General features: G+C 39.4%; 1 protein-coding gene and 1 long non-coding RNA gene across 5 annotated transcripts in view; both read left to right on the top strand.

Annotated features, from left to right (window-relative positions):
* PTPDC1 (protein tyrosine phosphatase domain containing 1) overlaps positions 1-3,933 on the top strand; it is a 17,165-nt gene extending 13,232 nt beyond the window's left edge. For all 4 annotated transcript variants that reach the window (XM_015874793.2, XM_015874790.2, XM_015874792.2 and 1 more), the window contains 4 exons: positions 1-632; positions 1,360-1,545; positions 2,586-2,696; positions 3,369-3,933. The exon at positions 1-632 is cut by the window's left edge and continues 588 nt beyond it. In XM_015874793.2, the coding sequence (XP_015730279.1) occupies positions 1-632; positions 1,360-1,545; positions 2,586-2,696; positions 3,369-3,485 (1,046 nt within the window). In that variant the 3' untranslated portion in view covers positions 3,486-3,933. The remainder of the gene's footprint in view (positions 633-1,359; positions 1,546-2,585; positions 2,697-3,368) is intronic.
* Positions 3,934-6,035: 2,102 nt separating this feature from the next.
* LOC116654006 lies at positions 6,036-9,796 on the top strand. The gene is made up of 3 exons (XR_004308745.1): positions 6,036-6,133; positions 6,355-6,455; positions 8,920-9,796. It is a non-coding gene; the product is annotated as an uncharacterized LOC116654006 (long non-coding RNA).
* The last annotated feature ends 1,824 nt before the right edge of the window (positions 9,797-11,620 follow it).

Raw genomic sequence — 11,620 nt, 5'->3', positions numbered from 1 at the left:
GCTACAGTGACTCAGACTTAAGGAGAACTGAGTTTCTCTTAGAGCAAGGAGAAACAGCTTGGACGGTACCTGCTCAGATATTACTGTGCAACAAACTTAAGCAGAACAGTGGTGAGGAGAATTCTGCCACAGAAGAACAAAAGCCACAGCTGGATTTAAATAAAGAAGCATTAGTGCGTAATACATGTACAATTTGGAATCAAACTAAGTTTAATTTGGATGGACAAAAAGATGGATCTTCACTTTATCAGAGAAGGAATTCTACCAAAGAAGTACAACGCAGCAGAACTTTTTCTTCAGGTCTAGCATCACTCCACTATACCAGGGAGCCTGGAACACCAAGGCATAATTTTACCAATGAGGTTGGCCATAGGAAGGAACATGAGACTCGTATGTACAACAGAAGAGCCTGTGTCTCTGAGGACTCTGATTCTTCTTCTTCTTCTAAAGTGAACTTTTCCATTGGATGTGAAAGCCAAGGTAGCAAAGATCCGTCAGAGGCAATTCCACACATTGTTCTGCAGTCAGAATTAAGTTTGGAAGCTCGAAGAGTTCTGGCAGCAAAAGCACTTGCAAATATAAATGAGTTTCTGGAAGAGGATGAAGTGAAGCAGAAGGTAGAAATGTGGCAGGTAATTTTAAATTTCATTCAGTGTTACGTATTGTGAATATTTTCACCGAGGTTAATTCTTAGAATGGCAAAAATGCCACCACATGCTTTGAAATGGCACACTGGAACACAGATTTATGCTCCGGTTAAGAAAATGATTGTATTTGTCAGTTCGGAGTCAATGCTTTCAATAGTAGGTGAAATGAATCTACAAATTTCAGTACCTAAGAGGAGGTTAGAACATATTTTCTGGTTGTGTTCATCCATTTCACTAACTAATGAAAACTGATGCTGTTATCTGTGGTTTAACTTAGCTCCTAGTAGCATAAAAGTAAACCACAGATTTTAAGTTAACTATGTTGTTTTTAATCACTGCTTTCTCTGAACTAATCAGAGGATTCTGCCTGTAATTCAGGAGAAATTTAACTGCTTATTCTCAAAACCAATTCCTCCTGGTAGGAATCCAGTGCTGTGTTATATACTCTGAGAGGTAACAGGGAGATTCTGAGCTGCACTACTTACGTCATCCTTCTGTTTTAAATAATCATTTGTATCACTGCTGATTAATGCTGATGTCTTGGAAGAAAAACGTTCTTTTTTTTTTTTTTTTTGTAACCATTAAGTCTTCTTTTCATGTTGGAATGTAAGCAGCCAAGTACTGTTGCAATTGAAGGGAATATAAGCAAAAGTAAATAGATGATGCATTTGTAGTTTCTTTTTCCTTTTCTCTCTCTCTCTTTTTTTTAAAGAAAGAACTGAATTCTCGAGATGGAGCTTGGGATAAAATCTCTACTGAGAGAGATCCTTTCATCCTCTGTAGCTTGATGTGGTCCTGGATAGAGCAACTGAAAGAGCCTATTATATCCAAAGATGATATTGACATGTTGGCAAAAAATTCCATTGAATCACAAGATGCACTTAACTTACTGAGAAAGGTAGATGTTTTATATGTCAGTGCGTTGTTTGAGCATGTTTTGTTAGTCTATTCACTTGTGACCTTTAAACATGGGAATTAAACATTCAAAAGGCACCTTCAATCTCTTTTAAAAATCAAAATGGAGATTATTTTGATATTAAATGAGTTTAATCAACACTGTAGTGGTGAATATTATAAGAAGTATCAGTTATCTTTGAACCCTATTTAGTAGAAGCTCATCTTCAGCTTATGTGCCTGACAGTTTGGCAATTGGGAGATCCAAGGGAAAGACAAGAATCTTCTGCCCTGTGATTTGATGGATGGCTTTTGTTAATATAAACTCTTGCCAGCTGTGCTAAGTATTTGCTGTGCAAACATCTTGATCCATCAGTTTTGGAAGAGCTGGGAAAGGGAATACGAGAAGTTTGCCAATTCAAAGGTTCAGAATCCAGGTCAGGTTTCTTTATGTAAGTCAGAACTGTATGTTCTGAAAATCCCATGAAAACAGGTATGCAGCTACCTAACTGTGCTTTCCCCAAAGAGCTGGATGCAGGGTAAATAAAGACACACCTCTACTCTTGACCTCTTCGCTACACAAACTCAGTTCTTTGGGAACACAGTTGTTTGCGCACTCCCCATTTCCCAGCAGAAGGAGACATGGTAGGACAGGAAGAGATGTAGATTGTGCAATGTTGGGAAAAGAGCCCTATACATAGTATTTCAGGCTGAAACTATCTAATGTCTCTATTTCTGTGCCACCTCATATGAGCGTTGCTGTTCATGTGGGCAACCTTGGGATACCAAGTCTGCAGAACGCCTGATCTCCCAGAAATTTCCAGAGAGGTTTGAGACACAGAAGATTTTCTTCCATTGTGACTCTAACAATTGCATGGAAGCTCTTTAAGCTTGTGCAAATTCCCTCCTCATCTCCTACACCTGAAGGTTTCAATACAGGAAGGCACAGTCAGATATTTAAACAGCAATAAACAAAAAAAGAAAGTGAAATGTTTTTCATGAAGAGATTTCTTCTAATGAGCTGCTGTTCCTTTTATCCACCAGGAACAGTGTCAGACCATCCTTTGTATTTTACACTGTGTGGTGAACTTGCAAACACTACCAGCTGATGTGGAGGAGGCCTTACTTGTTCGTGCTATTAAAGCTTTCACTAAGGCAAGTAACTGTTTGTCCAAGGCATTGTATTTGTTTGTTTAAATCATGAGTCAGCAGAGCAGTAAAAGTGACAGTAGTCCCTTCACGCTTGAAAGGACTTCGACTCGTGCTGTCTCCACTCAGAGTTTGTGGTCACCATCCTACATAAAAGAGAGGGAATATTTTCAACAAAACCCCATTCTGTCACTGGAGCCATAGTCCTTTTGTCTCCTTTTTCTGTCTCTGGATCACTTCCAATTCATGGACTTCTTCATACTAGGGAAAAGATGATTTTTAAGTGACGGGAATAAAAATGCACTGGGAATAGCTTACCAAAGGCTTCAATCGGCTGTATTACTTTGATTCTTCCCATCAGATTAAATTGCATTCTAAAATTACATTGCAGTTCAGCAGGTGGAAGTATTTAAAAAGAAAGTTCATCATTTTGCTTCCTAATCTCTTGTTAATCTACAGACATGCCAGCTGTTAAAGTAATCATAGCATTTCTTCATTAGTTTGTTTCAATGTTTAGGCAAATAAAAACTCAAAGCTATTTACCATTGAGTAGTCCATAATAAAAGTACTCCATGTTTGTGTTTGTTTCAATGGACCTGAAAACTGATTTATTCTTTCTAAACGTTGCTCATCTCTGCATTATTTAACAACTGAATTTCAATTTCTTCCTTTTATCAGACCAGCTTTGATTCCGAAGACGGACCACACGTTTACAATACCCTGAAAAAAGTATTTAAGCAAACACTGGAAGAAAAAAGAAAAAAGCTGAAGGAAGGAACAGAGAATCCCTCTTGATTTCTGCAGCGATGCTGAAGGACTGGATGGCTCTACCAAATCATTTTGCATTTTCCAGCTACTGTATTTTGTGCTGTCTTGCATGATTTACCTAATATTAGGTGGCAGCCATTATTAACTAAACATTTGATTTTTTTAGAGGGAGTTTTATTGTGAACTGTTCTATCTACGTGGCTCTAAGGAACAGCTCCCATTTGATTGTACTGCAGCTTTTTGATTCTAGTACTGTTTTACTTTACAAAACGTTCACTTGATTTCAGATGTATTTATTATTTAGAAACCTCTGTAATTGGCAACCTATGCTTTGTACAAGTTACACAGTTGCCATAAGTTCAGTGCCATGGTACAAAAGGTTTGAATGGACTGAGTTAACGTTTATGTATTCAGTATGTTTACATTAATGATGCTTGATTTTTCTTTGGGGACAATAAATACTGACTGAAATAACCCCTTTCAGAAAATTTAAAATAAGAGAAATATTTAACAGATCTTGAGGTCTGCTGTTAACAGCAGATTAAATAACTGTCACCATTGCATCCTTCAAAGGCGCTGCAGTAGAGAAATACATCAAATATAGCCTTGTCATAATAACTGGTTTATAAATCTACTTTCTTTTCTTTGTGGTACTCATACTAACTGTATATGTCCATGGTGTTTACTGTCACCATCTGGAGTCCACTTTTAGCTCAGGAAAGGGCTTTAAACTCTCCATTTGCCATCAGACCTTGAAAACAGAGTAAGGTGAGCAGAACTATTTGGGCTGTTTCAAAATCAAAGTCTCTTCCTAGAATACGACATTTCAAGCCACATCCTTTCAATGTTCTCTAATCAGTTTCAAAACAACTACCTAGCTAGTGAAAATCATTCAGTAACCCTAGACCACGAGCATTACAGTAAAATGGACAGACTGGCATTGCTAGATAGGAATCAACCTCCTTAGCTCTCACCAGTAATTGTCACTACGGAGTGCAGAACCTGTACATTAATAGAAATGGACATCTAAATTTACATATGAAACTCCATAACGGCTATATCTAGTAATTGTTGTCTATGTGCCAAGAAGAGCCTGGATAAAGTAAGTGCAGAGATGATACCTCGTCACTGCTGCGTGTTTTAGAGCAACAAACGTCGTTCCTGGGTGCTATGAGCCCATCTTGTGACCAGCAGTGGAAGTGCAGGAGCTATGAAAGATGCCTGGCCGAGACCTGAGAGAAGTTTCTCACCCAACCGAGTGCTGCTGCTTCTGTATTCACCAGAAAACGAATCAAATTACACCTGAATGTGAAAAAGAAAACGTAAATCAACAGCCGGCAAAATTCATGCGACAAAGTTTTACCTGAACAAGGATGAAAAGTGCATTTGGGTTTAACTTTTGGCTTTGGAGGCATTGCTCCTTAGTTTGTACTGCAGGCCTTGCCCAGCAGGTCCTGTGGTCACTGAAAACAAGGCTCCATGTTCCCTTCTCACATATGTGATATAAAATATAAATATTGGTGAAGCACTATGGGACACCATGTGCATAAGGACTTAACCATACACATTCTATAAATATATCTACATATATCAATATATATCTATATTTCTCTCTCTCTCTCTCTCTAAAATATAATCTATATATTATTATAGATATATAGGAGACCTCGTTGCTCTCTCCAACCCCGATAAACTATAATAGATATATTTATATCTATATCTCTCTATATTACATATTTATATATCTATATTATCTATCTATATTATAGATCTATCTATCTACACATATATAGATATATATTATATTAGATAGATATTATCTATCTCTATATATTATATCTATATCTATATATATGATCTATCTATCTAATATATATCTATATTATCTATATATATTATATCTATATTGTATATATATAATATATAGATAGATAGATAATATCTATATATTATATATATAGATACAGATATAATATATAGATAGATAATATCTATCTAATATATATCTATATTATCAATATATCTATATAATATATATAGATATCTCTATATATAGATCTATAATATATATATATATATATATATAGATAATATCTATATCTATCTATCTATCTATATATTATATCTATTATAGTTTATCGGGGTTGGAGAGAGCAACGAGTTCTCCCTAGAACTACTCTTTTCCAGCCTGAACAACCAGTCAAATGAAACATACTGGTCAAAATTAAGAGATACAGGTGTTATCTGTGTTTGAAGGCTGATTTTAAACTCAATATGTATCTCTGGGAGCATTTACTGACCCACAAACAACATTGGGGCTGTGGGGCCCCACCCGTATCACCAGCCCCTACCGCGCCGCCGGGGGGCGCCATTTTAGGAGCGCGCTCATGCCGCCTCCAATAAATGGCGGAGGGAGGCGGGTTCCTTTTTCCAGCTAGCCAATCAGAAATGAGCATTCCAGGTGGAGGCGGTGCCTCGCTGCCCAACACCCAATGAGAGCGTGAGAGAGGAGTTGATGGACAAATAGCCCCCCCTACCCGGATGCGTTTGTGGGTGGCGCTTGTAGTCCGTCGACCAATGGGAAGGAGGGCGCGGGGCGCGTCGCGGTTTCCCGTGGTGCCTCGCGGCGAGCGGCGGCAGGAGCGGCCGCGACTCCATCCGGGTCCCTGCGGCAGGTAACGGGCGGGCGGTGAGAGCTGCGGGCTCGGCCGGGCTCGGGCAAGGCGGGATGAGAGAGAAAAGGAACGGAACCACATCCCGCTGCGAACCCAACCCCGACCCCTTTCACTCAGGGGTGCTGGGTTAACGGGAGGGGCGCGGCAGGAGGCGATGTGCGGCCGTAATGGAGGCGGTTTGATTCCACTCCCTCCCCCCCCACCTTCCACTCTCTCCTCAGACTAACTTGAAGGTCCGGAAGTACCGCCCCCGAACGATCCTGATTGGCTGCCACACCGCGCCGCCCGCCTGTGATAGGCTGCGGATGCTGTCAGTGCTGGGGTACGTCACTTCCGCTAGCATGTGTGTAGGCCGCGGAGACCTTGGCCTAGGGGGGGTCCGGGCTGAGCTCGGTCTGGGCCCAGCACAGCGGGGGGGGGGGGAGTGACCCTGTATAATGGTGCCTTATAACGTGGGGTCAAAGCCAACGCTGTATCCAAACAGGGTTTCTTCAGCCTGGAGAAGGTTGCGGGGTGACCTCATTGCAGCCTTTCAATACCTGAAGGGAACTTAGACCCAGGAGAGGAGTAAACTATTGGAAAGGGCTGATAAAACCATTTCCCCGTGGCTTGCTATTAAGTTAAAAGAGGGAAGATTTAGGTTGGATGTTAGGGGGAAGTTCTTTACTAGGAGAGTGGTTAGGCCCTGGAACAGGCTGCCCAGGGAGGTTGTGGATGCCCCGTCCTTGGAGGTGTTCAAGACCAGGTTGGACGGGGCCCTGGGCAACCTGATCTAGTAAAGGTGTATGTTTGGTGGCCCTGCCAGGCAGGGGGGTTGGAACTACATGATCCTTGAGGTCCCTTCCAACCCGGGTCATTCTGTGATTCTGTCTGACCTTCCAGAATCAATAATATCTTGTTAGCAATATTGAATGAATAGAGCATCCCTCCCACTCTCTCAAGTAGGTGAGCAGCTCCTGTGTAGCCCCATATAATGGGACAGCCACAGCTCCCTGGGCTCGTTTGAAGCAGCCGCTCCAAGCCCTGCAGCCTTTCTCCAGCAATCAGCTTTCAAGAGGGTTAATAATGTATATATGTATATAGATTTGGCTCTATAGTAGCTATCTTAATGTCATTTTCATCAATTAGCAGTATTGGGGTTGATATTTTTATAAATCTGTTCACCAAATATCTTAAAATGCAATAGCAATGCATATAGTCATATTAGGAAGTTACTTTACATAAGACCAGAGACTTGGCATAAGGAAACAGAGCCATCATGCCATTACTTTGTGTATTACTACTACCAAGCAGTATCCTTATTTTCACTTACCTTTGGATAAATGCCTTCTGTATTTGCCTCTGTTGGCAGAGAAACATCATTTCATTTGCAGATAAAGGGCAACAGATGTCAAATTGTGTTGTCAGTTAATAACATAACACAGAATTATTATTATTACATGTTCTTATGTGTGTTAACTTGAACGTTTGTTGAATTGCTGTAATAGTTACATTAACATGCAGCCCTTATGCAAAACAAGCTGCTTGTAACTTGCCATTAATAGGTAAAAGGGCTTTCTTAATTGCTATTCTAAGCAGAAAAACAACCATTATTAAGTCTTTTGGTAAATTCAAACGTTGCCAATAAAGTATCAGTAAGTTTTCATCTTTAAAAACCAATCCTATATTTCTTACACTTTTCAGTTATCTGCATTCTGATAAACTTACTGGGCTTGCTGGAACAAAAGTATTGCCTGCTTACCAACATAGCATGTCCTAAGAGACACAGATCTAGTGAATAAAGACACGTGCATTTATTGGTAATAAAATGCACATTCCTGTTTGAAGCAGGATCAAACAACTGAACTGATGGTTTCTATTGAGAAACACCTTAAGAACCATATGGCGTTTGGAGCTGTAGCTAAACTGCAGTACACTCATGTCCACGTTTGTACTGCCAGTGTATTGACTGAGAAACGTATTCAAAAGGATTTGTGAAAATAAGACATCACAGTGTGGTTGTCTCCCTTAATGCAGTGCATTACCTCATGTTGCTTAGGCTCTAGCCACCTCAGTACCCTACTGTATGCTGCATACATAGTGAACGCTGAAACTGAAATGTGAAAACCTGATCTATCTGCCATGTCACAGAACTGCAAAAGCTGAGTTCAGATGGCACGTTACACACAAGTTTTCAGCTGCATTTTCAGTATGCTCCCAATGTCTTTACCCAGATCTGTGAGTCTTTGTGTGTGGCTGCAGCCAGTCGCACTCACTGAGTATTTAGAAGCCTCAAGAGACTTTTTTATTCCATTCTGCTTTCTCAACTGAAACAGTGCAGTTGCTTTGCTCTTTTGTAGTTGTGCACTAGTAAATAAGAAACCCTGGTTTCTGCTCTTTAACACTTAATTATGCACTGATTTTAACACTCGGCACAGTCTTTGTTTGTTTTTTTGTTTCTATCAAACACCAAACCATATAAAAAACCAATACCAAGAATCTAACTGGAGCGGAGTGTTTGGTTTATGGCTATAACTAGAGGCAATTTCTAAACGATAAGTAGCTGAAATGCATCAATAGGGCTTAGTTTTGAATAGCACAGAAAGGGTTAAACTTAGAATACGTAGCATTCACTTGTGTAGTTTGCTTTGAGAACTAAAGTATTAATGCTCGCTTAGATGCAGGCAGTTTAATGCTAAGATAAAAACTGAGTGCACGCAGAGGAAGTTCCTAGAATTTGCATTCCTGTCATTCTTTGTTCACGTTCAAAATTATTAATCATGATCACATACTTTACTTTCCTGCAGGAGATGTGCTTCATTCCACGCATGAGTGGGCAGTAGTGACTCCTCATTTCTTTCAAGCTGTGTTCCTGGATATTTATATTCCTTCTGTAACGACACGGTCAGAAAAATAAGTGAAAATCAAACACAATAATCGCAAATGGAACAAACCAGTAATAATTCACGTTATAATTACTCAAAATCGGGATGCTTTGTATTAAAGCAATTCAATGTAAGTGGGATGTAGATTTTTGGGAAAAGGTTGGTATTTCTGGTGGAGATGTGAGATAAAGGTGTTACTGCTGACGCTCAGAGGTATTAATCTAGTGGACACTCAGCCCTGCCTGTATTTAGAGTTAATGCATATCTGTGATTTGTATGGTGTGCACATTTACACTTACTCCAGTGTATTACTGCTAAATGGACGGCCGTGTCCAAATAAATGCTGAAAATAACATACGTACATACCGAATAAATACTAATAATACTATATTTTAAGGTTTTGGGCATAAGCAGATGACTGTTATTAAGGCTTCTGGCCTTCATCACCACATCTTGCTTTCTGGTTAAAGCATGTTTGCTTTCTTGGATGGGGCCTGTTTTCACTGTAGGTGAATTTACTTAGCACAGAGGAAAAAAAGAAACTCATCTGCTTTAGTCCTAACCATCACACATGATTTTTGTTTGTTTTAAACTTAAAGCTTCGTCTTTTCTGCTGTACTTAATTTTATCTACTGAGTTTCTTAAAGTTGAATTTAAACATGAGAGTGAAATGGTCTTCGGTAACAAGCTGTTTACAGATGGTGGCCTAATGGTCTTTTTGTAGAAGGACAGACTACAGCATTACATACCTTAAATTGATGCATCTGTTTATCTGCACACCACATAACAACAGATGTCAGTAAAGCGAAGTTAGAATAAGAAGTGTTGCTTCTACACCCTTTCAGCTTCAGGTTATTTATTCCGTGCTGCAAAATGGACAAAATCAAGTGGGAGGATAAAGCATTTAACTTTTAGGGTCACACTGAAATGAAATGGAATTATTTTCAAAGTCACATTTTGTCCCTTCCACACTGTAAGGGATACAAATATATTGTAACTATGGCTTGAACTACTTCTCCTTCTATTTCACAGGTTACAGACTGATTAAGAATGCTGCTGTTGTAGTGTGTGCACTAAATGAGAACATGTAAATTCCAGCAGGTTTTTTTCCCCTATACAGTTTAGAACTGTTTTAGAGCTTTCAAATATATATATATATATATATATATATATATATATATATATATATATATATATATATATATATATATATATATATATATATATATATATATGTAATATATGTAATATATATATACACATACAGGTTTCTCCTTTAGATTCCTTTAGGAAATCTAATAGATTATCCTTTGTCAGTTCTCTTGGATGCTAAGTAGGAGTAAGGCTCTATCAAGACAAGCACAGTATTAAATCTTAACAAAGTACAATCCAAAACTAAATAGTTTTTAACTCACACTAAATAAAGCTTTTGTTTCAGCAATTATGCGACCTTAACACTCTTTTGGAAGGAGTGATGAGATATGGCTGTAGTGTGTGACAGCACTATAGGGGCAGCTATACTAGAGGGGACGCAATGTGGAGGATAATTAAGTTTGCATTGCACTATTGTGCCTCCAATCCCCAAATACCCCCCAGTCCAAATAAAAAAGGAAGCTTGCAAGTCTGCATGTACTCACTGTGGAAGCTTGAGGTGTGGGGTCCTCACATGGGGATGGAGAAGGTGGCAGAAATTCCTTCACCAAAGTACAGCTCCAGTGCAGGTGATGCTACTGAAACTATGGGGCAAAAGCATCAGAAGTTGGTGTTACTGCTTGTAATGTTGGTGCTAGAGCTCCACCATGTGGTTAAAGCTGTGCACTGAGCACACGCTGTGCCCTCAGCACAGGGCTGCAGCGACCAAGTCATTGGGGGGAAATTGTGGCAGTGATATTGGTCAGCTTCATTTGATTCTCCATGATAGCTGCACAATTACAGTGCCATTTGCTTCACTTCTGCTTGGCGGATTTTTAAATACAAGCACGTTGTGACTGGAAAAAAGCAATTTTGAACACAACAAAGTTGATAAGGAAAACAAATATGTATTCCTTAAAAAATAGAAAATTATGAAGTGTTTACAGCTAAAGTAGTGAGCGTGCTGATGGTGGTAGCACAAACAGCTGTGCTGTACTCAGGCATGATATCATCAGCATGGTGACTTCAATGTAAGGATGTATGCCATAGCAGATTCACATGAAGCTGAGAAGATAGCAAAGGAGTAGAGGCTGTGCCAGGAGGATAATTTATCAGGCATGCAGTACGTCAAGCTTCTCTGCCCATTTGTGCCAGGAATACGTAATGTGTAACATCAGGGAAACCTGGCAGATCTCATTCCTTGAAAGGAACAATGCAACTTAGGTGAGACTGTTTTTAAAAGCTATGTCAAATAACCATTAACTGCAGAACTGGTGTGGAGCACAATGCTGCTGGGCTGGACCTTGCATGAATGTCACACAACATTCAAGAGACAGTTTGGACTAGAATTTTTGATTCTTTTAGTTGTATGCCTTTCTATTATTAAACAGAATAATAATAATAAAAAGATAGTAAGTACCTACCGGAGTAATGTACCATCAATAAAACTGCTTTTCTCCTGTAGCTAAAAGGCAGGATACATGATGATCTT

This window comes from Coturnix japonica, chromosome 12, assembly GCF_001577835.2.
Source record: "Coturnix japonica isolate 7356 chromosome 12, Coturnix japonica 2.1, whole genome shotgun sequence".
NCBI lineage: Eukaryota > Metazoa > Chordata > Aves > Galliformes > Phasianidae > Coturnix > Coturnix japonica.
Note: the sequence above shows the minus strand (reverse complement) of the source record. Positions and strands in the feature narration are given on the sequence as shown.